Genomic DNA, 27,868 nt, shown 5'->3' on the forward strand with positions numbered 1-27,868 from the left:
CTATTAGGAATTCTTTGGTAGACACTGTAGTGTTATCCAAGGGTAACAGCTTGATCTGTCATAGAAAAAAAAAAGGATAATAGAACATAATGCTGCTCAATAAACTAAATATTTATAATGTTGATTGCTTTCCTACAAAAACCCAGAATAAAGATTCCAACATACTTTCAGCCCAGAGCGTCAGATACTGATGTATTGTCAGATGTTATGACAACGTGTCCTTTGGCGTCAGTGCCTTAAAAAACTGGGTTTACGGAAATGTTGAAACAGGAATGTCTTGACAACTTGACAACTTTAAAGAGTTAAAGTCGTCAAGTTTTGTTTGTATGGGTTCCCATTAGAGGCGGGAATCACCCAACACAAAACAATGTTATTGTGACTTGAGTTAGAGTTAAACGTTGTCAATACCTGCTTTATTCAGTGAGGTTATATCACCTCCGTTATTTTTGTGTTGTAAAATTAGGCTTGTTAAGCACACTAAAACCTGCCATAAATGTTGACGTAACACAGTCAGTCTGCAACCAGTCTGTGATTGGATGGCGTCAAGTTGGCAATTAAATGCAGTTTTTTTCTCATAAGCGATTAACTGTGATAAATAAATAAATTGAGATTCAATCAGACTGATAGCAACATGTTTGCAACTTGTCTGCTTTTATAAATCAGAAAGCAATTATTTGCAGACCTTTAACAATCTCTCTGATAGTGTTTGCAAGCAGTCCAAGTCAGACTGCAATTGTTTGCAGAAAGGTTGCCTCCTATCAGGCAACCTGTGCAGTCGCCTTGAGATCAAAAGTGGTCACGAGTGTTCAACACCCTCAAACTCTGGGCAGCTATTTAGTCACGGGTCACTGTTGTTTCTTTTTGATTTTTGTCCTTTTTTTTTTTTTTTTTACTCGCCTTCCTGAGCCGTTAACTTGCTCTGAAGTACGAGGTAGCTTTATCAGGCTAATTGTGTCTAGTATGTGATGGTTTTCAGTTGAGCTGATTTAATATAAGGGCGCTCAGTTAATATTATGTCAGGATGGCACTGCATAAGATGAGTACTTTGTAATATTTTTATTTATGTAATAAAATATTGATGTTTGGTGTGCCTTTATCCACACAATATCACTAGATAAGTATCATTGTGCAGTAGTGCACAAATCTCTAGTTCCTATGATATCAAATTTAAGTTGAAATAAACCTCAGTGTTTGCGTAAATCTTACCACAAAGACTTCAGTGAAATAATGTGAATGTTGAGTGTGTGAAAACATGGCAGTTTCCTGGTTGATAAACTCGTCTCATTGCATCACCATCTTTCCAACATCTAAAAATTAACTGTTTCCCTCTTTAATCAGCATCAGTATTTTCACAGCTAGTGCATCAAGGTACCAAAGTGCCAAACGGCTCCCTGTGTGTGTCTTGATGATGCTAACTTTTTTCAAAATATCAGATTTCAGTGCCCTGGAAAGGACCAACTGTTACTGTTGCTACACAAAAATAATTTCCCCTCATTAATTTCCTTCAGTTTCTTTTTTTTTTCCATAAAAAGGCTTGTGCTAATACTTAATAATGCTAATACCAATACTATCCCAATGGAAAAGAAGAAAGAATCAGGAGTTGAACAGCCAAACTTGGCATACAGGTACACCTCAGCCACCTGAAGGCTCTTGTTTTATTGTATGTATTATTAATGTATTATTACATTTTATAATGTCTACATGTTGCCCTGCAACCAACCATGAACAGGCTAAAGTGACCCAATTGTAGCTTTTTGAAAGAAATGACTTTTCTGAAAAAAGCAGCAGATCATTTTAATTCTGGATATTATGTCTACTAAACCTGAATTATATTATATATATATATATATATATATAATGATATATTATGATGTCATCACATTGCCTAGCAACCACCAAACACAGACTAATCAGACAATACTCCAGAGTGGGCAGGTACAGTAATAGTTTAGAAAAAGAAGCAGGAAGTTTCTCCATTGTTGTCCGTCATTTTAATTGGTGGAGGTTTTATTGAATGGTCATGACTTTGTGACGTATAGGAGGATGTTGGTCACAATTTCATGTGTTTCCTTAAACTTTTTAACCAGGTCACAAACAGCCCAGTGAGGCTTGTTTCCACATGCTAAAGAGCAACTTTTCAGGAACTAGATTTCAAATAAATTTTCACACATTGCCACCTTTTGAATCAGGTTCTTTTTTTCAGATTTCAGTGTGCCAACTAAAAATAACAAAAATATATATGCCTACAATTTGATGATATTGAAATTACGCAAAAATGTCAAAGGGGGAAGCTGCAAGCTTAAAATTCTGTTCAGTGCGACACAAATATAGTACAGAAAGCAAAGAAGCTCCAAAGTATCTGAAGAGAAGTTTCTTGAACCCTGTAAGTCTGCAGTCTTCTTAGTCCATTTTTGTCCTCCTTCCCCCCCTCTCACCCAGGAGGCCCTGATCATGGCCAGCATGGAGCACCCCCACCTGGTGCGTCTCCTCGGTGTCTGCCTGAGCCCCACCATCCAGCTGGTCACCCAGCTCATGCCCCACGGCTGCCTCCTCGACTATGTGCACGAGCACAAGGACAACATTGGATCGCAGCTGCTGCTCAACTGGTGTGTCCAAATTGCAAAGGTAAATGACTATAATCAGGTCGAAAGAGGACGGCGTCTGTTTGTGCTGTGGTGTTTGTGCATTACTGTACTGCTGGCAGGTGTGAGGACGGTATTGGATTTTATGGCTTTGTGTTCTTGTTGGACGAGTCTGCCTTTTTTTTTTTCATCCCCAGCCAAAAATTTGGCTGAAGGTGACATGGAGAGGCTTGCCAAGTGCAGTGTCAAACCGAACGAGTGTGATTTTTTTTCTAAAATATGATCTCATTGCACTTTCCAAATTTGTATTTAAACAGCTTTCAAAACAGTTTTTGAGCTGCTATCACAAACACAAATGTCCCTAAGCTGCCGACCTTTCAGTTGGATGCTTTACTTACTCGGGTTTCTGTTGTTGTTTTCCAGGCTTTGTGGAACTGTATAAACATCTACATTATGCAAACCCAGAGCAGTCGTAAAAAAAATCAAAAATCAAAAAAGCAGCTGCATGCATTTGAAAAACAATATAGAGCGCCGCAGTGTGTTGCTGTTGAAATTCAGGTGTAAATCAGTTTTCACAGCCCTTTAAATGACATGATAGGTTACTGACGGTGAGCAAGACCGAGGCCTAGCTTGCCTTGGAGCTTGTCCTTGAAGCATTTGACATTATTCGTTCAGCGTCATAACAAACATTTAAATTACAGACCCATTCTTCGCTTCCCAAACAAAATCTGCACTCAGAATTGTTGAAACAGCAGTAAGGCTTGAAATACTGTGTGCGTGCTTTTGCTTACCCAAAGAACATTTGTGTTTTGTTTGCAAATTAGGTTGATGCAGCCAGAGTGCTTGATAGTGTAACTGCCTGGTAAGATTTAACTTCTCTGAGTTATAACTCTGGGATGGCAGTGGGGTGCCTGGCTGCAATTACATGCTGTGCAGGCAGACATCTGCTGTGATACAGAGGCATCCCCCATCAGTTTTGGAAGCGGTACATGCAAAAGAGGATCTGACAGAAGTCTGACTTACCGCTGATCACGCTGATCGCAGTTAAGACAAGGGAACAACTTTTGACTTTAATGCTGTTAAAGTTTTGGATTCTGAGCGCTTCTGCCCGTCGAGGTTTAAGTCGAGCAAAGAGACAAAGGAACCAGCTCGACTGTGCCTCCAGGAAATGTTTTTGTAATTTAAAATTGTAGCTATTTCACTAGCTGGTTGGTCTGGATATACATTAGAGGTTTTGGACAAAGTGAACAACTCCATCGTATCTGCGCTAAACCAGTCGGGATGGTCCGAAAAACACAGCTTCATTTATGCCATTAATCCAACTTCAAAAGGAAGTGAGCAAGCTTTCCGATTCCATTTTGGCAGCGCCCCATTTCCCCAAGGGGTTGCCACAGCGGGTAGCTCTGCATATTTGATTTGGCAGATTTTTACACCTGTTACCCTTTCTGACGCAACCCCAAATATAAAATGTGTCAGAATCTGAAGTGGAAAAAGTCTCATGAAGCAAATAAGGGGGAAAAACAGGGGGATTTTAAAAAATATCTCAATATAGTTGTAAAGTTTACGTACTTCATTATGCTAACAAACTCTTTCGATTAGGATTATCGCTGAAATTTCAAACGAAATATAATACTCGGGAAAATACCCAACAATTCATATCATTTTTTACTCCGCAAGAGGAGAAAAATTCACAGTCTTTGTTTTTTGTAAAGATGAGAATAATACATCAATCACATCACTGTTTTCTTTTTTTCTGATGTAACAATGAATTGATATATGACAACTATGTCTTAAGATGCTCTTGCTGATAGAATTTCTAAAAATCTTTTTTTTTTTGTACTTAATATCTTTTTAATCTCTGGACTTAGGAATAGTGGGAATAATGTATTCTGTTAACACTACTAATGTTACCAATAGGCAGCACTAATAATCTTTGCTGACTAGCTCCAATATTAATATTATCTTTTTATTATAAGCCATGGCTACTAGCTGCTACCATTATAATAACTTAATAGATCAGCCAGTGTTGCTATCTGATAATTGCTAATAGTTTAATGGCTAACATTAGCATGTGCACCAGCTATGTCAACATTTATGATATAACTGTTTAATATTTTAATATTGAAACAGAAGATTTACAGACATCTAACATACCTCATAAATTGTTTAGTTTTGACATCAGCTACTGTTCACGTGTTCAGCTGCTAGTGAGGGGAGGGGCTGTGCACCTGACGGTCTGCAACGGTTCTGTGGGAAGTTGTGTCAGTTGAAGGAGGCAAAGTTGACACTGTTCATATCGATAATGTTGATAATGTTGATCCAATAATTTTTCCTAGTATTGATTTTTGGACCCTGGTCTTGAAAAGGAGGAGCAACATTGGAACCCATTGACTGGGGCCATTTATCAGACAAATATGACTTCCTGTCGCATTCAATGGTCATTCATTGCAGTCTAGCAATGAATGAGGAGAAATTAAAAACATCAAACAGAGGACATAATTAGCCACAGCCATGGCCTCTGCTGTAAAAAGAACTTAATAGATCGACTAATGTGGTTAGCAGGTAACTGCTAATTGTTAAACAGCCAATGTTAATGTGTGCACCGGCCAGGTTGACATTTAGGATAACTGTTTAGTACTGTTCAAACAGGAACTTTCCTGACCTTTTGTAATTCATCATAAAGTGTAGTTCAGTCTGTTGATATTAACTACTTTTCATGCGTTCAGCTGCTAGTGAGGAGAGGGGCTGCTACCAACGGTGCTGTTTGAAGTTGTGTTTCAACTGAAGGTGGCACTGTTCGTATCGATACTGTTGCAAATGAGTATCTAATCTGATGATAACTCTTAGTATGAAATAGTATTTGAGTAGTGTTTTATTTTTATTTTTTCTTTAGCAACGCTTTGCTAGATAAAGTACTAGCAATATGGGGACCCACCAGGTAGGGTCATCAGACAGACATGTAACATGCTTGTCTACAGTCTGGGAATGAATGAGGAGAAACTAAAAACATCAAACAGAGGACATCAGATAAGAACCTGTGGTTGTGAGTTAGCTTTGTAGCCAACGTGTTCATTTTTTTTTTTAATATCCAATCGGAGTTTTAACCCGTACGCAGTCAAAGTTCAGTCAACTGTAGTTAGGTAAATACAATTTGAATTGCAAACTGAACCAGATTCTGGTTCTTTGCCTACCATATAATATATTACGTTTATTATGCAGTGATCTGATTTTCATATGTAGTGAGTGAGAGCCTGAATGGCTCTTCATCTCTTCCAGCAGGTCTATCATTTTTGCTTATCATTACTTTGATGACTTGCTAATCTTTTATTGTATCTGCTGCTAAACTGATAAAGCTGTCAAACACGGACCTTACTCTACACGGGCAGTGCTGGTTTTTGTTCTCAAAAACTGGTTCTGCTTAAGTTTTCATCAAATAACGTACACGTGCACTTTAAAGCAATGTTTGTGTAGTAAATAAAACCACAGTTAGAAATGCCTACTGCACCAAACACTGTTCTTATACACGCAGGCCCTGTTTTCAGCTATAAACACACTAACACCACACTAATGTTAACATTAACCCCTGCAAACTGGTGTGATAGCATGACAAAACTGTGTGTTCATAACTGTGTGTTCATAACTGTGTGTTCAGAATGTCCATGAAAAGCCATTCACAGAGTATTCTTCAGATAATTGCCTGTTTCTAAAGCACTTTTTATCAGAATTGATTTGTATTGGCAAAGTATTCTCTTGTTTCATCACTCTGAGTCAGCGATGAGAGCTTCGGGTTCACAGGGTTAGTGGGAGGTGGGTTATCGTGAGAGGGCTTAACCCTTTATATTCCAATGATAGATGATTCCCAAGATACTGAGGAACAGCTTACTTAAGGAGGTACTTATTGCTGTAATTGGACTCAATTTCACCTGTGGTAGCAGGAGGGGAAATGTCAGGTTGTGGTAGTTTTGAAGGCGATGGAGAGCAAGGGGAGACTATTCAAAACCATCCTCTACCCTTCCTGTACTGTGGCATTCAACTGATTGTGACCAGTAGCAATAACAGCTATTCAGTCTTGATGTAGGGTTGGGATGAAGCTGCTCGTCTGATTGAAAATCGTATTTGGATAATTTGTTTTTATTGAGTGAATTAGTGAATTGGCATAGTGGAGGAATAGAGACAAACTGTTCCTGTTAGCCCTAAACAGGCTTGTATTTCCCTTTATTGTTTCCATTATTATCAATAACTAGCAGCTATCAGCGCGCTGGCTGGATTGTCACCACCTGGGGCTTAATGACAGGCCATGGTTTGCAATGTTAAAATGACTCATCACTGAGAACTACATTTGCAGTGGCAGCATCTCAGTGTGTTGTTTGAAAGGCTTATTTTGTTTCCAAGGTAGAGTATCAACAAAACAAAAAAATCTAACAAAGAGTAAAGAGTCCTGACTCAGGGGTGACTCTCAGATGAGTTATAATCGTCGAAGGCACTGGAACTTTTAATTTTCGTCAGAGGATTTAGGGGACCTGTACTCTTTATTTCCAGCTTCTTTTTCATTTAGCTTTGTGTGATTCCGAGTTTAAAATAATATTTTTTAAGATAAGCATTTAGAAGAAAGACTTTATTAGTTGCAGCTTGCTACTTCCAGGGTTGACTCCCTTTTCCTTCCCTTCAGTTTCCTGTTCTTATTTGGCAGGAGTGGCTCTCGGTGTGGTCTTCTGTTTTAAGGTTCGCTGTGTTGTGCGTTCAGAGATGCTCTTATGCAGACTTCGGTTGAAACAGTGTTGCCAATATCAGCTTGAAGCACACTTAATCAAAAATGAACACATCTTTCTACCAAGCTGCTTAATGAATTCAGCTTCCAATTTGACTTTTCAACAGCCTGATTAAAAAAATGAAAAAGCTTGGTGCAGTCTAGAAATAAAAATCAAATAGCTTGTCAACCCGAGTTGCTGAGAGGCCAGTATTTATAATCCAAGCTGCTAGTTGCACGGTTAATGGGCTGGTCCTTATATATAGTCCTTTTCTTCTGTTCCTGAACACTCAAAGCAGTTAAAACATGCCACAGTCACCCAGTCAAACATGCACTTTTTTTCTATGCTTAAGTGCTTTCCTTCAAATATTCACCCACCAATGGATGCAACTTGGGGTTCAGTATCTTGCCCAAGGATATCTGGCATGCATAATGGAGAAGTCAGGGATCAAACCACCAACCTTCCAGTTAAAAGATGACCTACTCTACCTCATGTATATGCCCACTATAACCAAGTATATTCAGAGTGATCCCATTATTTTCCCTTTTCAGTGTAGCTCTAGCATACTACATGGATTTGTAAGAAATGTGAAGAATATAGGTCCATATATTGCTAACTGAATACTTTTTATTTGAGAAGTATCAGAACTGATCCCAGAAACCCATGTCTGATGTTCTCTAATTAAAAGGTACATATACAGGTACTTTTAAAAATCAGTGATTTTTAGGAAGTCTCACATGAGTGACTGTGAACATAGCTGTGTTTTTTTTGTATGGGTATGAAAAATTGATGTGTTGTGTTTGGGTTTGAACCAGAAAGCTCATGCTGGAACACACAAAAAAAAATGGTTGCCTTTCAAAGGTATAGTCATGTGTATGACCTGGTGTGGTATTGAGCCAATAGAAGAGAATAAATTTGACTTCTTATGAGCCCCACCCCATTCTTACAGTTAGGTGTTGCCAGGTACTGCAGGGAGCCCATTTAGCAGCATGGGTTTTCTAAGCCACACAAGCCCAGTGCACGGAGTTAAAAATGCTCACAGCGGGGGACCCAGGTAGCGTGGTTCTTTTGTGTTAAGTTAGCCTCTTGGATTCTCCTCACAGGTCCTCCATCACATAGCTCTAAGATATTTTTCAAGCCAGAAAAAGACTGAATTTCTCTGTGGTGTGTGTTTTTGCGTCCCTGTCTATCTGGGCACGTGCTTGTGTGTGTTTGGGCGTGTGAGCCGAATAAATAACTCAGAGCCATCTTCTCTGAGTGATCTTGGCACTCTCAAGGTAATGACGAGGAACCTCTTCTCCAGGAGAAAGAGCATCCTTCAGAAGACGCACAATTTTCTAGCAAAGGGGAAAATAATTTCCCCTTGCTCTTCAGTTAGCTTTGAAAGAGGTGGGAGGAAAAGGTATATAAAAAAACACAAAAAACAGAGAGTTCAAGAAACAGCTTACAAAAGGTCGCTCGACATATGGCACCAGACCAAGCATCCACTGTGAACTGTTGCATACGCATTCATCAAACGCACCCCATTGTATCATGAGTACTAGCAGTGAAAGTCAGGTCTTTACAGAGAAACACTTTGACATTTTGTGAAATCACCTGCTTCAACTACTTGGTGAGAGTTGGACTGGATGACTCATGTATGTCCGGTTGTTTTTCAGACACTGGCGAGAGCCTGGTGTTACCCTTCAACTAAGCTCAACTACCAGTGGCTCCAACTTCACATTGAATGAACAGACATGAGTGTGTTACCGGCTTTCTCATCTAAACTGCGTACAAGCAGATTTCAGGAAAATGTCAAGCAATTTTTTTTTTTAACTGAAGTACAACTGCCACAGTTATTTAATAACAAATTCAGAAATTTCAAGATTTGCTAAAATTATGTGCAGAGGTTTTACCAGTACACTCTATTATCAGTGGTGAAAGTATTACATGCAACGTGCAGACCAAAAAAATGCAATTTAGTCTGATTGTAACGAGTTTGCAGTGCCGGTGGAGCAACTTGAGGAATCTTGTCATGACATTTCTAGGAAAAATCAGTGGGCGAGTAATGATTACATTCATTATTATTATTAGCAACCTTCCGATTACAAGGCGAACTCCCAACTCTTGAGCCACGATCGCCCTTTATTGTGCCTGTGGACACAATTACACAGGTTGGCTGGTGGGAGGGAGCCTGTCTTTAAGTGACCAAATTCCAAATGGCACCAGTTGCATTCATTCTCTGTTTTGCAAATAATTTCTGTCTACTTTATGAGTGCAGACAGAGCCAATACATTGGAATCAGTCTGAGTCACTCTGCACTGATGGGCTTAACTCTTTTGTCCCTTTGCCATAGGGGACTCAAAGCTGGCTGCCAACTGGTTGTATTCTGGTTATATTCCTATAAAAAGGAATGTTTCCAAGCACCTGTATCATTTTACAGTTACTTCACTATCTGCACCAAATTTGTTGCTATCTGTTGAGGAATTGCTGAATCTGTTTAAAATCTATGAGGTTCTGGCTGGACTATCTTAATGTGTATAAAATGCAATCAAAGCAATACAAGAGCCTGAACGGCATTTCATAAATCTGCCTCTAAAAGTTAAGAACACATCCCTGATACAAATTTAGCCACTGTCCCCTTCCCAAATAGGAAAGATTGTGTCAGTATTGCTTTAAAATGCTGTTTTTGGTGCTTTGTGGACAGGTGCACTTGGGTCAGGTGGTGTTTCCCTCAGAAGCATCTGGACATAACTTCTAGAACTCATGGCGAGCGTGCTGTTGACCCAGTGCACCTTGTTTTGCTTTTAGACTAGCAGATGTTTTTTGGGGTCTGGGTCATAGCTGAATACTAAGTTTATCATCACATATAAATGGTAAATGGTCTGTATTTGTATAGCGCTTTACTTGGTCCTAAGGACCCCAAAGCGCTTTACACTATACACAATCATCCACCCATTCACACACTGGTGATGGCAAGCTACAGTGTAGCCACAGCCACCCTGGGGCGCACTGACAGAGGTGAGGCTGCCGGACACTGGCGCCACCAGACCCTCTGACCACCACCAGTAGGCAACGGGTAAAGTATCTTGCCCAAGGACACAATGACCGAGACTGTCAGAGCCGGGGATCAAACCAGCAACCTTCGGATTACAAGACGAACGCCCAACTCTTGAGCCACGATTGCCCCAAATATGATGATCTTCCTGAAGGGGTTAACAGTTTGGACTTTGTGGGTCCTGCTCCTTAATTGTTTCATGCAGTCCTGCTTAAGAATTGTCCATAACATCCAGTGTAGTGTAGCTTTAAGGCCGTAAAAAACTAATTGGGAATTCTAAAGTACAACTACCTGAACAAGCACATTATTTTGAATAAAATATAATTATAATTTAGTTCCCAGAACAGTTATGGAGCTATCTGTGCATGCTGCCAAAACCATGAAACCCTGGCACAGGAAGGCTGTTTTTCCTTTTTCACCATACTGTAACGTGGTGGCAACTTGCCAGTCCCCCCCAGCACCGCTACCACAACAACTACACAAACACCCGCCGTATGTGGGCTCTGACCCGGGCAGGTGACTGCTGTGCCATAAATTGATTGGCCGAGGCCTGTCGCCAGGCAGTGACTCTTCATCACTGAGTGTTTTGGGCATTGAGATAATGGCCCCCATTAATCTAGAGCCACACTCAGGGCTGTTTCACTCCCACTGCCACACACGAACACACACACACACAATGACTGACGCTCACATGCACTTGCACACAGAGGTCTCTTTAGATGTGAGTGAATAGCCTCTAAATTATAAGTCTCGATCTTTCCTTTCCTTTTTATGCTCTTTCCTTTATCCCTCTGCCGGTTTTCCTCACTCATCTGTTGTTTCTTTTCCTCGTTTTTTTCCAGGACTTCCTCTTTATGTCCTTTCTTTCTGTTTTCTATTTTTATTACACTCATTCATTTTCCTCTTCTTTTCTTTTTGATGCCCTTCTTCCTTTTCTCTTCACATTCGATTTTGTTTTTTCATCATAACCCTGACCTGTCTTCCTTTCATTTATCCGTCCCTTTCCCCTTACTTTGCTCCATTTCCATTTATTTCCTTCCGTTCTGTTTTTCTTTCCACTTCATTTCTTTTTCCTTCTTCTTTCTCTTTCATTTCCACAATATTTTCATTCTTCTTCTTATTTTGTTTCCATGTCATTGTCTCTTACTTCCTTTTTCTTTTCTTTCCTTTCATCTGTTTCAGTTTTTTCTTAACTAATTCTTTTCTTCCCATATCCTTTTTACACGTCTTCCCATCCTTCCTTCCTTCTGACTTAATTTTGACATTTTCTTTTATTATAGTTTCTTGCTTGTTTTCTATATTTCTGTATTTTCCTGTTCTGTTTTCTGCCATTCGTTTTACAGTACGTTGGTGAATCTTCTTTTTTAACTTTAAATTCCTTCTTTAATTCTCTCGTTACCCCCCACATCTCCTGTCTTTCCTCATTTGTGCCTATGTTATCATTTGTTTTCTTATTTTGTGTGGTCCTGTGTCTCTATTTCCCACTCCAGCCCTCAGATCCTTAGACGACTCCGCTGTGCTCGTATTTACACGTGTCCTCCTATCTGTTTCTGCATCTCTTCTTTATCCCTCACTCAGTGAATCTCTCTCCTCCCTCTTTTTCCCGCTCCCTCTCACACTCATATTAGGAGCATTTTTTTTCATTAGGTATTGGATTATTAATGGAATAATTAGTAATGGGATGTATTTTAATGAACAAATCAATCACTGAATTAAATATGGGTTTGAAACTGACTGTATGCGGGGCTACAGTAGTCTTTTAATTTGGCTCCCCTCTCCCCTTTCCCTCTCTGTCGTCCATTCACGATCTCTCTCCTCAGGCTCGGTATAATGAAAGCAGAATACATTCAGCGAGTAGCTGTCCTGCCACTAAAATGATTGGCTTTGGCAGGGAAGCTCTGGCTGGACAACGGTCTCCACTGGGGGTTTTTTTATGGTGGGGGGGTAGAGGTGGGACGACTGTAGGGAGGAGGGGGTTGTATCTAGGCCACTGTCAGTGAGTGAACAGCGAGACAGTCATTTGTATTTGTACCAGTGCACGTGGCTCCGTGCTAACACTGACCTCGTAGCATTTCTGCACACTGTTAAAATATGCAAGAAGGTGTGTGTGTGTGTGTGTGTGGGCACAAGCAATGACACAAACCCCTTCACACACACACACACCAACAAACTGTAAAATAAGGCAAAATCAGCAGGGACTTTTTTGTTCATGCGTGTGTGCTCTTCCACGTCGCGGTGCGTGCAGTTAGAGTTGCATCCTGCGGCGGCTCCCCGGAGATGCCACCCCGATGGCACGAGATCCAATCTGGTCAAGCTTAGCGTGGAGCCCTCTGTGTCACTCACTTCCCTGCGAAACGCCTCTCAGTGCTGAGCAAACACATCTCGCCTGCAGTTATTAGCCCAGCCTTAACACTTCTTCTTCCTCCTGCTGCTTGTTCTCTTTTCCCTGCCAACACGTTTCCCCTCGTATTACCCCCCCTCGCTAAAATGACGGAGTCAATCCTTTGCTTGGAATCAAATCATCTCCCTCCTGCACTCGTGGGTCTATCATGCCATTGCATGTCAGTGAAATGTCTCAATACTCTCAGCATGCAGATGTGGACCCTACAGGTGTGTTTTCTGAAATGCGATTTTGTTTCCCTCCCGTTACACAGTTAAGCTGCTGCTGGAAAAGTAAAAAAGAAGGAGTCACTTTTCGGGGCACAAAGGACAAAAACCCTGAGGCTGGGCCTTTTGGAGTGAATCAAAAACATCTTTAACATGTATTTTCACATGTTACATAAACAGCAAGATTTTTGGAATTCATTTTTTGAATGATCTAGTGATGCTAAAACTGTTTCTTACTGGTATGGTTTGTACTGACAACATGCAGGCATGTAGAGAGTGATATATGGGGTTGTAAATATCATGTTACTCTGGACCTCTGACCTCTCCTTCAAGGTCAAATAAGGTCAAACTTTCATAAAATCTTATCTTTAAAACTGCGTTTAAATTTCTGCTGCCTTTTTTATTGGCAACATTTTTTTATATTAACTTTGGTGTGTTCAGTGCCAGGATATAACAGTTTAAATACATAACAACATGTTCAAGGTTCCTGAAATAAGTATCACTGTTTTTGGAAAAGAAAATGAACTTGTGATCAAAACGCTTGGTATTTATTACTAAACATTTAAACTAATTTTACTAAACAATGTGGTGTAGCTGCATGAATAAAATAATAATTGTACTCAAAATTATGTCAGGTGTATTAAAATGAGTTTCAGCAGGGCTAATAACAAAAGCCTGCGCCTTGCATTTGTTTTTACTGCAATACAGTATGTTTTTTTTTTAAAAAAAGGAAGAAAAGTAAGCACAATGAATACATACAAAATAATAGGAAAGGAAAAAAACTACATAGCAAGAAATTATACTAGTCAGACACTCCATTAAAAACCCTCCAGAAGGCTCCAAGGGCACAAACATAGTAGAGGAATCGAGTTACTCAGTCACCCACATGGATCAAAGAAGCTGCAACCTTTATTTGTACCAGGCTGTAAACATTATTTTAAACATGGGAGACTTTGGGAACTGACCACATTGCAGTTCCTCAAGTGGCCACTAGAGGACCTGCAGTTTTTACCTCTCAATGATATCACAACTCAGTCATCATGTGATATATGATAGACTCGTTATATAGTAAGACAGTTATCTAAGATTCGTGCCAATATTTGTATAGAAGAAGAAAAAATGGCCGCCGTGTACGTGTATCATATTGATCCAGTGTATTGATGCATCTGTTCTGTTAGTTAGCTCTCGATTAGCTTTCCTCTTAAGTCTGCTGTCATTATACAATGTGTTTATATTGTGTTATCAATATCTTGTCCCTACCCTATTCGCTTATCACAGTGTTGACTCCCATTGTCGTGTGGCTGATAAGTAAATGAGACCAAACGATTGTAAAAATGCTCAGTTATGCGGCAAACTCACTTTATCGATTACTATTTTTTCAGTCATTGTTTGGCTGCCGTATCATAGACCCAGTACATTTTTCAACAAGCAGAAGAAGAAATAGAAATCTCAGTTTACTGCTATTGACATCTCATTTCTACATTGTGCCTCTGCCGTTACAATCACATCTACGGTTGTAGTACTGTGAATAGGAACAAAGCCGATGTCAATATAAATGTTTAAGTTGAGCAGTTGGTTTGGTGTACAAAGATGTCTTTGATTTCTCTCTGTAGTGCCGTGATACCCGAAATATCCTCCAGTGCAGGGTTTGTTCTCTTGTATAGAGTTCCCTCACAGATCTTAAATCTCTCTTTAGCCGTCATTGAAACTACTACAGCCAACTGCCTGCTGGGGTCTGGTGAAGATAACAGTCTGAGCAGGCTCAGAAAACCCCAAGAGATAGTCATCAAGCATCTTCTGAGAGTCATGCTTGCACAATATGCTGGTAGAGCACAGCTGTATATGTGTATAACTACACAGTTCTACTGTGATTTTTTTAATACACTCAGTGTTTGGACCCTTAAAATAATGCAGTAGGTTTGTCAAAGATGTTATAATAACCACTGAGGAATTACCTTCATTTTGACCCAGTGTGTCACCTTCCTCAGAATGCTCATTTTCACGTCTCATGTTTAAAATATAATATATTATTAATTAACAGCAACACCTTTTAGTTTACACATCAGATATCTCTCCCCATTGGCGTCCTTTAGCTGGGAATAAAAGGTGCTGCAGCGGAAGCAATTAACCACAGAGTGATGAAAATGTTTCACTGTGCACTGAAAGCAATTACGAACTGAAGAGTAGCATGATTCCTGTCAACAATGTCCATTTAAATTCCTGTTAACATCTGATGAGCAAATCTAATACAGCCAGGAGGTAAAACATGTTTTCCACCTGCGTGTGTTCATCACTGACATGTTGAACATAAGCAGAAACTAGTACACGCGTGGTGTATGTCAGGAAAGTGGAGAAACATGATTTTAATGTGCATATTTAAAAAAGCTTACTAACTTCAACCCTGTGTGTCTCTACTGTTGCTAATGTTCTGATATCTATGAAATCAGAAGTGACTGAGCTTGAAATGTGGCAACTTCTTGGCCTAAAAAGTTAAGCCAAAACTGCAGTTCCACAAGTGGCCACTTGAGGCTTGCTTCAGCAGCGAGTCAGTGTTAGAGGGGCCAACTTTTTGTTTTTTCCAGGTTACATTTTTTAAACTGTGTTAAGGCTTAAAGTTATACATGGCCCATTTTGAGTTAACCCTTATTCACATGGGCCTGAAGAACAACTGGTGATCCCCTGTAACCTTTCTAGGGAAAATCATATATTCAGACTGGTTGGTGAATGGTTGCTGATGGTTTCTAGGTAATCACAAGGTGAAATTGGTTCTCAAGAGGATGATGCACCATAATGCGATTGGTTTGGTCTCTAACTGATTCGCATAGTCAAATGCTGTTTGCATGGAAGATGCTGACTTGTCTGCATCTTGTCTGCAAGTATTGGTCAACTACTTGCCAATTGGTATTAAAACATAAAAGTAAAATCAACAAGCTTTTTGAAGATCATTTTCACTGCTGCTCTGTAGGCAGTTAGCTTGCAGACGGGTGGGTGATTCAATGACTGCAGCAACCAGATAGCAAACAAACCAATCATGAGGGGGTAAACCTCTTTGCAACCACTTTTCACCTAGAGGTTGGTAGCAACCACTCAACAACCATTCAGGGAATACAGATCTTTTCACAGTAATCAAAGGGTACCAGGGGGTCACTGACTGCTTGTATGACTACAGCAATGGATTTAACAGACAGCCAACAACCACGACCAACAACTAGCCAACTGCTGCCTGTAGATCCGGAGGTAGAGTGGGGTGCCAACCAATTAAAAGGTTGGTGATTCGCTCCCTGATCCTCCAGTCTGTGTGTCAAAATAACCCCCAAGTTATCCCAAGCGCATCCATCGGAGTGTGAATGTTAGCCGAGGTGTGATTGGGTGAATAAGACTTGTAGTAGAAAGTTCTCTGAGTGCTCAGTTAGAGTAGACGACTGCTATGCAAGTATCAGCCCATTTGCCATTTTTTAGACGGTTGACAGCTTGTTTCTTGACCTCTGTGACTTACTAGGATCTTAAAACCTCCATTCAAGTCACTTTGAAGTGTTGTTTCGCTTTGGAGCATTTTAAATCACTTATATGACAAATAACATATTTTGTTTTGTGGTTAAATTTGCAAAATGCTCCTTGACAGCCAAGCGGCTGGGCATTGGCTGAAAACTTCACTCAACCCTCTTGTCCAAGATATGGGCACTACTTGCTGTAAAAAAAACAATGCTGGTTCCAAAATCTGTTATACTACAAGTGGTGACATTCATTTTTAACACTCTATTTTTGATGTCAGCAGGTTTTTATTCCACATCCATTCAAGTGTCCCTCCAAACAAACTGCTTAAACAGATTTGAGCGCTTTCTAAAGCTTTTTTTTTTTTTTCCGAATCCAGATATGACAAATTGCCACTGGATGCCAGCTCTAGCAGTGAAAATAGCACATTTTAAAATCCTTCACACCAAAGGAGGATATCATATATTTTAGCACGTAAGCCAAATGATTGATGAATTCCTTTTAGTCTATATTTTCCACTAAAAACACATTATATAAAGTTATAGTGAATTTATTACTGTCAGCAGGCTATATGGTAGTGATCCATGTTCAGCTCTTTATTTCCCCGGGGCTTCATTAATAATGCAGTCCCACAATTCTTTGCATCTGAGAGCTTGTCGGGAGGCACATCACGCCATGATTACCAAACAACCCATAATACTATCTTTCATGATAAGAAACAAAAACCAAACTAAGTGATGTGTTTTCCTCCAACGCAAACACATTCTCAAATTCTTTCACACACACACAAACACACACACACCGGCCGGTCCCCAGGAGGACACACATGTCCCTGCTGATGCAACAAAATGAGGAAACAAGGTGTGGGGAGACCACAGAGGAAGAGTATGAGGTGATGAGTGGAACGGGCGGCGGAGAGATAAGCCCCCTGGGTCTTTCTAATTATCTGTAAGGATCAGCAGTGCTCAAGGATGCATAAGGGGAGGGATTTGACTGCCAGATCCACTGGGTAGGAAGGCCTGATTGGATCGTCACCTCTTACCATACATCCCGATTACTCACAATGCCTGGAACCGAGACTCATTAGACACAGACGTCCGCACGCATGCAGATGAATGGCGGCAGGTGGAAATTCGCAGGGATTCTCCGACAAACACTTCATAACCGTGCCTTTCTGAAATGGCTGTAAACAAGAAACAACTTTCTTCTGTACTTATTATGGAGTCCTAAACATGTCATTTTAACAAAACAAGCATAAACGATTCTGCCAGGTTGCTCTGTGAATCAATTTCGTGCAATCAGGATTTCATTTTCTTTGCTACGAGCAGCCTTATTACAAACAAACGGGATGAAACAGCGTGCTGAAATTAAAGCATTTTTGTTACCTATTTGTGTGCATGCGTGCAATGTCAACAGTAAAGTGTCCCCTTTCCCGTATGAAAAGTAGCCAGTGGGCAGAATAGTCTGTCAGCTTCTCACCGAGATAATTACCCTCTGTGATTAAAAATTATAACTTCTCAGTGTCACAGCGAGCAGCAGACAAATTACAGGCATTACTGTGAACGCTGGACTGAGTGAGTGTATGGCTTGGTGCTCAGCTGATTCAAATCAGGATCAGATGTCCTCATTGTTCTTTTGTTCCCCTCTCTTCTCCTCCTGTTTGCTTTCTCTCTTCCTTTCTGTCCGCTTCACCTGTCGAAGTCACGAGGCTGCTGAGCTGCTGATGAAACCCATCATTACCGTCCTCTCGGCTGCCCGCAGGCCATCCTAGACTTCACAGGATCTCACTTGAGTGCTGTTAATTGATGCTTGGATAGCACCGTCACCCCCACAAGGACATTTAGTTACATGGCTGAAAATGTCATCTTTTGTTGCAGCTGAAGCGGGAGGGTTTTATTTAAATTTTACTTGAACTTCCATGTTTCTGCAGCTTTACGCTACGGTATATATTACCCGTATTTACTCAGGAGAGATGAAATTCATAGCACTGAAAGGGGGAAAAAAAATCTTCCTTTTAATTCTGTTGCAGAAGCCAAAAAAAATTATTGACATTTGCTCATGTAAATTCGCCAGCAGCGGTCTGTTATTGCCTGCACAGTGACATTTTGGAAGGATCTCTCTGTCCCACAGGGGAGTTGAGATCATGGCAACGGAGCTTAGATATTTTTACCTTTGGTTCCCTCTCTTGAGGAAAGATATAATTAAGTAAGGAAGGAGGAAGACAACAAGCGCTGATAAGTTCTGACATTGTTTTTTTTTTAGTTCCCTCCCACTGAGAGGTTTGCTTTTACGTGCTCTGTCTTATCTGCGTACAGTGGCCCTGAGGTGCAAAATACAAGAAATCAGAGAAACATTTTAAATATCTGACACAAATAGAAAGTGTTTAATAAAAGTATGATGATGGACGGATGCCAACAAACGAAAAAATGGATTACCAAAGCTTAAAAGCCACCAGAAAACAGACCAGTTACCATAAATGAAACAACTTAAATGTTCTTGCATCATCATCCAAATACTGATGTAGAAATCTGTAAAGGTACAAAATGTGAAGTTTATTTAGCATTATGAAGTTAGTTACTTGTAACAACAAAACCCAAAAGTGAAACTTTCCTAGAGAGCAGAGAAAACAACTAGAGAACTAGAACTAGAGAACACATCAGATGATCGGAGAAAAACAAAGAAAGAACATGACTACACACTCACCAGCCACTTTATTAGTTATGCATGTTCAACCACTTGCTAACACAGATATCTACTTATCCAAGACAAGATTATGGTCAAGACAACACACTTTAGAACTGATCATCATGGTTGTTGATGCCAGATCGGCTGTTCTGAGTATTTCCGAATCTGCTGATCCTACTGGGATTTTCTCACACAGCCATCTCTAAGGTTAACAGAGAATAGTTTGAAAAAGACTGTGGGGCAGCGCGACAGCACAGCGGTTAACCTGGATTTGAATCCACCATCTGGCCTTTCAGTTGTCCTCTCCGGGTACTCCGGCTTCCTCCCATAGTCCAAAAACATGCAGTTAGTAGAGTTAGGCTAATTGGTGAATTTAAATTGCCCATAGGAATGTAAGTGTGAGTGGTTGGCTGTCTCTGTTTCTGTGTTAGTCCTGCAAGAGACTGGAGACCTGTATAGGAGGTAACCTTTCTCTCGCCCTTGGTAGCTGAGATAGGCTTCTGCTAGAAGTGTACGGATGGTCTGAAAAAGACAAAATATCCAGTGAGCAGCAGTTCTCTACATGAAAATGCTTTTGTTGATGTCAGGGGTCAGAGGAGAATGGTCAGACTGTTCCAAGCTGATAAGGCAAAAGTAACTCAAATAACCAGTCTTTACTACCACGGTGTGCAGAAGAGCATCTCACCAGGTCCCACTCCCTTCAGCTAAGAACAGGAAACTTTATCTATAATTCATACAGGCACAAAACTTTATAATAGAAAACTGAAGAACTGCTGCACAGTCTGATGAGTCTTGATTTATGCCACCAAATTTGGATGGCTAGGTTGAGATTTAGCATAATCAGCATGAAAACATGGATCCATCCTGTTTTGTATTAATGGTTCAGTCTGCTGGTAGTTTAATGGTGTGGGGGAGGGTTTCTTGGCACACTTTGGACCCTTGAGCGCCAACTGAGTATCGTTTAAACACCATAGCCTACTTAGTATTGAGTATTGTTGCTGACCATGTCCATCCCTTTATGACCACAATGAACCATCTTCTGATGGCTATTTCTAGCAGGTCAGCACACCATGTCACAAAGCTGAAATCATCTTAAACTGGTTTCTTGAACATAACAATGAGTTCACTGTACTGTTTGACACTGTCATGTCAACATGGACCAAGATCTCTGAGGAGTATTTCCAGCACCTGGTTGAATCTGCGCCATGAAGAGTCAAAGCTAAAACAAAAAAAAATATAAGAAGCTGGAGTTACAACCTTAAGACAATCAAAAGCAAAGCAATCCAAACAGAAAGTTACAAAAGAGGAACCTGAAATTGTATAATACAACAGAACTAAAGCGTATCATTGCAACACAAAAGCCCAGGACCATTACAAAGATGCTGCCAATCTAGAAATGTTGCTCTTTGTCTTTAGTTGTCATGTTTTGCACCCCAGTGCCACCATAGCCTTTGTGCACACAGACACAAAGACGCACAGATCAGCAGCTCTGGTTGATAGATAGCTACAGTTTCTCCTGCTTTGTGAAACCAGAATGGCTGAATGCGGAGTAAATGGACCCGCACCCAGCGTGCTGCGCCGCCGCTTAGCCGTTGTTACATATGTCCCGTTATGCCACATTCACCTGCATCGTTCATTAGCCATCCAAACCATCCGGCGACGGCGCGAGGGTAATTCAAACAGAATACTACTTTTTACGCATATAATCTCTTCTTTGGGGAACAAATTTGACTCAACTTTCTGTAACAGCATTTCAGAATAAAATTAGAATTTGTTATGCGCTCTCAATTGAAGAGACTGGCTCACTCTCACTCCCGTCTATTTTCCCTCGCTCCCACACAAGCGCACAGCGAGGTCTTTTTCACACACATGCTTTGGAGACCGCCAGCTCTGTGGGAATGCCTTCCATTCTATCTCCAGCTCAGCACACAGCGCATGACAGACGACCACCTGCGCCACCTGAGCGGAGCCATTGTGCATGCTCCTTATCGCACTGGTCCCAGTTCCCAGCGTGTGGACAGTTCCATATTGCTCATATTGTTGCTGCCTCCTCACCCTTTCTGTGGGGCGGCTGGATTTTTTTTTATTTTCATTTTTTTCTGGGTGGGAGATGGGTGGTGGAGGAAGGGGGGTGCACCACATGCGGTGCTCTTATCACTCCCTCTGGAAACAGACACATCACCTTTTGGTTCCTTGGAATTTTTTCTTTTAGCCTTTCTTAACATGAATTCCCAAATAAAGTGAAGTCCAGGGAGTCGGTGCACATGTTTCTACCTGAGAATTGGATCATTAAAGCAATTTAACTGCAGAGAGTCCCCATTGAAACTGCCGCACATTGGTAATAATTCAGCAAAAACTGGATCTGCTGACTTGACTTGGATATATTACCTGTTGTAGTCCACCGTGTCCATCCTCCTCTTTCTCCTCTTACCTTCCAGCTGCTCTCCTTTATGCCCAGCATCTGTTATTCTGCAGCACCACTGCTGAGGTGCACCGCTCCCTGCAGTTACTCCTCCACTCCACTCCCTTTTTTTTTCATGCGCTTGTTTTTCTACATTACCGAAGACTCAGATCTTCCTTCTTCTTTTCTTCCTGTTAGATAGGAGGTGCTAATGGGTTGCCGACCAGCCGTGACCTCGTCTGTTGCGTGCTTTGGAAGACTTTTAGCCCCTGTAAGCAATTCAGGAGCCCGCGGAGATGAAAAAGACCTTCGGTGCTGTTTAAAAATGAGATTTTATCCCACTTGCTAGCCCTACACCAGGTCAGAAAAAGGATAAACTATTCACAATAAATCCCTCTGCTTTCACAAGCTATTTAACGAACACTTAACAAAACAACAGGGAAACATTCATTCCCTTCTATCTTGCATATTAGTACAGATTTCTGACCTTTTTCTTCTCTATATAGAACAAAAACTGAAGCAAGTGGTGTAAAATATGAGAAAAAGTTTGCATATTTTATTCCAACGCAGCTCAGTCAGTAAGTGGAAACATAAAAAGGATGAGTCAGAGGTAAAGACAGCTATGACAAGAAGAAGCATTCCTCTGCCGAGTCTATTAAGTGACATTAGAATAGCTAAAGCAAAGTTTAAATAGCTGACTAAACACTGTTTAAAGCTGTTAATTACACAGCTTTTGTGCCGCAATTACTCATCACCTTTCAGCCGACACATCCAGCTCTGATAAAGCTGCGAACTCAAACGTAGTGATATGAGTGAGTTTAGGTTGTGGCTTTAAGAGTTGATGGGTGAAGCAACATGAGGCATTTGTACCGTTTCTGTGGGGTAGCTACAGGCAATCGTGTTTACATTAGCTCACCAGGTATAGTAGGCCGTCTACCTGCCTTGGGCAAGATACTAACCCCGTGTTGCTCTCCAATGCATCCATCAGAGCATGAATGTGTGTAAACGTTAATGTGTGAATGTTTCCTATGCACTTCTGCATAGGAAAAAAAGTGCTTGTGTGAATGAAGAATGTTGTATAAAGTGCTTTGGGAGCTCCGGGAGAGTAGAAAAGTTCTATGTAAGAATCAGTCCATGATCATTGGCATTTACTGTACATTTACAGCTACTCCATAAGACCCACTGGCACCTCAAGGTCTAACACACTGAACAAAGCTGAAAGACAATGTGGAAGTGCCAAAAACAAGTCAGGCCCCACAGACTTTCCTGTTAAAATCCTCAACTTTACATCACAATCCACCATGTTTCCATATTAGTACATGAGAAATACATTGAGGGTGTTTTTTTTTCTATTTCCTAAAGCCTCTTAAGGAGTGTTCGGTGAGGTTCCTCAGTTATCTGCGCGATGGGAGGACAGACAAAGTTTTGGGTTCCTATGCAGGGAGGAGAAAAATAGCAGAGCAGTGTGCAGCTTTTCATGTCTGGCGATATGGACGTTACTTTTATTTATATTGATTTAAAGAACAAGAGCACGAAAAAGGGGGGAAATGCAAACTGCATCTAGGAGATAAAGAACTACATTATATTGCTAACACAGCACTGGTTCATTGCAAGAACCTGCACAGACAGCATGTTAGCAGGGATTTGTGCTGGCATGTCGGGCTGTGGCTTCAGGTTTCTAATGTTAACTCGTAATTATGAGACAATAAAATTCAGGTCATGTTATGGAGGAACATGAAAATAACGTAAAGAGTGGTTTAAGTAAAGCTAATTTCTCTGTGTAATTACTTTTAAGAAAAACAAATTCTTTTTTTCTTTTTGAGTAACAACTGAAGGTTCTGCATTATAAGAGCACTGAAAAACACACTGATCCAGAGTCACTTAAACAAACCTCTCGATTACGTTTGTCCAGTTAGTTACATTTTTAATAATCATTAAAAACTATCTAATAGTTACACTCGGTGGCCACTTTATTAGTTACAGCTTTTATTCTTCATATACTGTGCTCATAAATGGATGGACATGGTCAGCAAGAATATTCAGAGACGCTGTAGTGTTTAAATGATGCTCAGTTGGTAGTAAGGAGATCAAAGTATGACAGCCTGAATTGTTGATACAAGGTAGGATCGACCCAATTTTGGTAAATCTGTGTGAATCATAGCCTCAGTTTCCTTTTCTTAGCTGACAGGAGTGCCACCCAGTGTGGTCCTCTGCTGCTGTAGTTCATCTGCTTCGAGGTTCAACATGCATTCAAAAGCATAAATGCAATAAACTGCTGCCGTGTGATTGGCTGACTAAATAATTGAATCAATGCGCAGTTGAACAGGTGTCATTTTCTAATAAAGTGGCCTGTGAGACCACATAGTTTGTTGCGTGAGTTTACGTGTGCAGAGGAACCAATACAATGGACTGTGTTTAACACCTTCATTGAGCTGTGTGTCATCAACTGGTAGCATTTGAACAGTTGAATACCCGCCAGCCAATCAAATCATATGTGATTTTTTTTTTCTTTTACACCATTTTTGTAATTTTTTAAGAGTCATACTGACTTACTTTTTTCATCTGCAGTCAAAAAAAAGTAGTTGTGTATGTGTGGATATATATAGTGCATTAATAACTGGTGTTTTGCCAGTGTATGCACAGACAGTAGACCCTGGCTGACCATGCCAACGTCCCAAAGCACATCGTGACTTTTACAAAGGTCTTGGCAAAACACCTATTGAAAAGTTACACAGAGTAAATGTTTTTGGCAGACAAAAAAAAAAGTAAAATTATTTCAAACTGCTATAGCAGCACTTCATGCTCAGAGGGCTTCAAACATACCCCCAGTGTCATCTGGGATTAGCAGCAAGGATGTTAGGCCCTTAACCTTACTGCTGGGAGGCGGGGGAAAGCTGCAGTGAACATGCTCAGCGGGACCTTTCATATACGGTTCAAGCACATGTTTTCTGGAAACTGTGGCTTTGCCTGAATTGGACAGACGTATTCAAATGAGCTGCTGCTGTTCACAGTGACCATTCATCCAGTTGTGCCCCAGTGTCAACATTAACAGCAAAATTGTGTTACACAATGAGAAAGCTGACTTGCCATTTAAATGAAATGAGATGAGCAAATACAGAGGATTCACGTCTGTCCCTCTTCTAGCTTCAGTGTGGATCACTGTATTTGTATTTCAGCTCCTTTTTTCATTTAGCTTCAGTAACTTGGAGTCATTCTACATCCAACATATGAGTGAACGTTACCAAATGTCCTTGAAATGTTTGCATGCTCACCACCACCTTTTATCTTTTTCAACTTCATTGTCGGTTCTCATGATAAAACTGACTTTAAAATGCACTTAGTCCACGAGAGCCCTTTTTTACCTTTACTTATACCAAAAACTGATAAAGTTACATATTGGGAGGTGTAGCATGTCATTCGTTACTTGTTAGAAAACTCACAGGCAAACTGCATCTTCTCTCTATTTATCTACATCAGCCTAAGCATCATCATCTTTCCTTCAAAGGTCAAAGTAAACATTTACTTTGAACTTTGAGTGCATCGGCCCGGTGGGAGGTTTGGAGTGACGCACAGTGCCAAATGTAGCTTTTCTTCTGAGGCCGACAGCTTTGCTTTTTGCCACAGAAAAATAATGTCTGACAGAGAGAGAACAAAGCGATTTTGCCTTTCGGGCATGTAGACAAGTACTTTACTCATCTGCTGTTTGTTCAAGCTGTTCCGGGGTTCCTGCAGATCCTGAAATAGTTATAAATATTAGGCTTTAATTGGTATTAAAATGGGCTTCCAAAAACCTTAAAAATGCTAGGAGACACAAATGTTTTCTGATGTAATCTGTCAGTTAAAATCTGAAAAGAATTTATATCATCTTCCCTCACATTTATAGAAGAACCAAACTACTTTGCTCTGAGGAGGAGATGTTCAAAGCAAACGATGTGGGGGATCGACAATTTCAATGAAAACAGGCAGTTTCTGAGGCACAGCTGAGGCGGGTACCACATAAGGCGAGATGTATTATGTGCAGGAAGTGTTGCAAACTCTTTTAAGGGATTTAAGGCAGTGAAATCCTGCAGTGCTGCCAAGCTCTGGACGCCCTTTTCCTTGCAGTTCAGCTAAAGCCGCCTACAACACTGCTTGACCTGCCCGTTGCATCCCACATCAGCTTGTTTAAGCTCAGGGAGCGCCTGAACCAAACCACAGAAATCAAACAGCAAACTCATTTTGTAATTACTTCAGTTTTGCTTTATTGTAGAGTTTATGTTAAATGTTATTGTTATCATTCACCTTAAATCCAACATCTTAAGATGCAGGACCCAAAGCCAAATAATAATCAGACTGATCATCCAAAAGTCCAAAGACACCCAGAAAACTCTCAGCAGTTTAATGACTAAAAATTGCTGGTCTGAATATTGCTTGTGTATTTAATAGCCACTTAAAAGCAATCATATTTTAAATGTAGCTCCATGTGTGGCATTTTAGCCTTTACTGCAATAGGAAAGTGGAGAGAAAAAGAAAAGATGACTTCAAGGCAGATTCAAACCCAAGCTGCTGCATTGAGCTTACAGCGTATTAGTTGCCAGCGAGATAAACCAGTACCAAAGTGTGAATCTTCAACAGAATGTCAAGTGGCACTAACTTTAGCATTGTTAGCATTTAATGTGTTTCAGGTTAACTGAACATGGTTATGTGCTATTCTAGTTGAGTGGATAAATGCTAGCTTTCTGTCACTCCTGAGAAGGCTGTTCCAAGTTTTCTCCATGTGTGGATAACGGCTCTGATCGTGGTTCACTGGAGTCCCAAAGCCTAAGAAATGTTTTTTAACACTTTCAAGACTGATCAACCTCAGTGAAATTGTTTGCTGTTTCTTGTGGCATGATGTTGTACTTTTTGAGAATGTCAAACGGGTTCTTATTAAGTGATTTCTTAATTCAACAGTAATCAGCTGGGGTTAATCAAAGTTCATTCGTGATTTAAAAATCATAAGATTGTGTTAGATCTTAAGAATATATGAATAATTATGAATAATTAGTTCATCTGGTATTTCTGGTGACTAGTTGTGATGGTATCAATGCTTAATTGTCTGGCTGACCAATTGTGCAGTAAGCACCTTTGTTAAATGATGTATTAAACCAAACAAGTTCTTCAAGAGGTCACAGGAACCATCTTCACCGTGTACAGTTCAAGGAGCATGAAAAGACCGCTGTTCTCTCAATACCAAAAAAAATCACATAATCCACATATTTTTTTCAATCATCTCTAATGATCTAATCGCCCTTTAATTTCTTTATTATGCTCCATGACTCAGGACTCGGGTCTTGATTGAACGTCTTAAACTGTGCACTGGCAGACGGACCCTCTCGACCTGAAACGCTGGCTGCCCCCAACGTCCCTCCCCCCGGGACGCTGCTGTTTACTGCCCAGGGTGGCTGAAAATTAATTGGCTCCTTGAGCTGCTCTACGTTCCCCGTCAGTGCGATGGCCTCCCCTCATTGCCCTGTCACTTTAAGTCGAAGTGTATTAATGGCCTGTGTGGGCCATTGATTCCTAATTTCTCTCGACGTCAACAGGTGGGATAAATACGCCCGAAGCCGGTCGTCTTCTGGCTTATTGTAATCAGCATTGTTATTGATCGCCTGCCCGACCCCCCCAGAAGTAATCTATTTTAAATACACTTTCAGTAAAAGAGGGGTGCTCATTGCCTAGTCAGGACACATTGTCTTCATATTAGAGAGGAAAGCCACAGAAGTAGAAAAAGGGAGACAGGAAATACAAGTAAGAAGTGTCCTGAACTGGGAGATAACGGAGAAAGCAAGTGAGAGACGTGCAAACTGGCTGATGGATGCGTTTCACGAGGAGCTGGGCACCGTGGTGAAATATTGCTTGCTTTTGCGTGTAGGTGGTGGTCTCTGGGTGGTCACTGTCAGTGTGAGTGCGTGTGCATATGTGTTTCTACACATCTGTCTCCCCGAGACCAGCGGATGATGGATGAGGACTCAGCTACTAGCGAGCCAGACATTGGAGCGATCGATTTATCCTCACATTCGTCTGGGAGGAGGAGGCGTGCGGCGGCTCGCCACGGTGAACATTTCAACACAGTGTTCCTCGATATGTGCCCGCGTGTCCACGAACACACAGGCATATACAGTATTTTCATAGTAAGCATTTCAAATGGGCAATGATTCTCTCGCACCAGTGGATGCGTGAGCCGTGGTTTGAATTCGTCATTGTGCGCTGACCATAATGACCACCAAGGTGTTTTTAATGATCCGCCTGCAAAATGGCATCCACTTGTTTAACATCCAGAGTAATAATGCTTCAA

At 40.8% G+C, this 27,868-nt stretch overlaps 1 protein-coding gene across 3 annotated transcripts in view; it reads left to right on the forward strand.

Moving 5' to 3' along the window:
- Window positions 1-27,868, forward strand: part of LOC146491525 (receptor tyrosine-protein kinase erbB-4-like) — a 361,361-nt gene that overhangs the window by 305,039 nt on the left and 28,454 nt on the right. For 2 of the 3 annotated variants that reach the window (XM_085152628.1, XM_085152630.1), the window contains exon 20: window positions 2,440-2,625. In XM_085152628.1, coding sequence (XP_085008754.1) covers window positions 2,440-2,625 — 186 coding nt within the window. The remainder of the gene's footprint in view (window positions 1-2,439; window positions 2,626-27,868) is intronic. The other variant, XM_085152629.1, reaches the window with a different exon arrangement.

The sequence above is a fragment of the Neolamprologus multifasciatus genome, chromosome 23 (assembly GCF_963576455.1).
Source record: "Neolamprologus multifasciatus chromosome 23, fNeoMul1.2, whole genome shotgun sequence".
NCBI lineage: Eukaryota > Metazoa > Chordata > Actinopteri > Cichliformes > Cichlidae > Neolamprologus > Neolamprologus multifasciatus.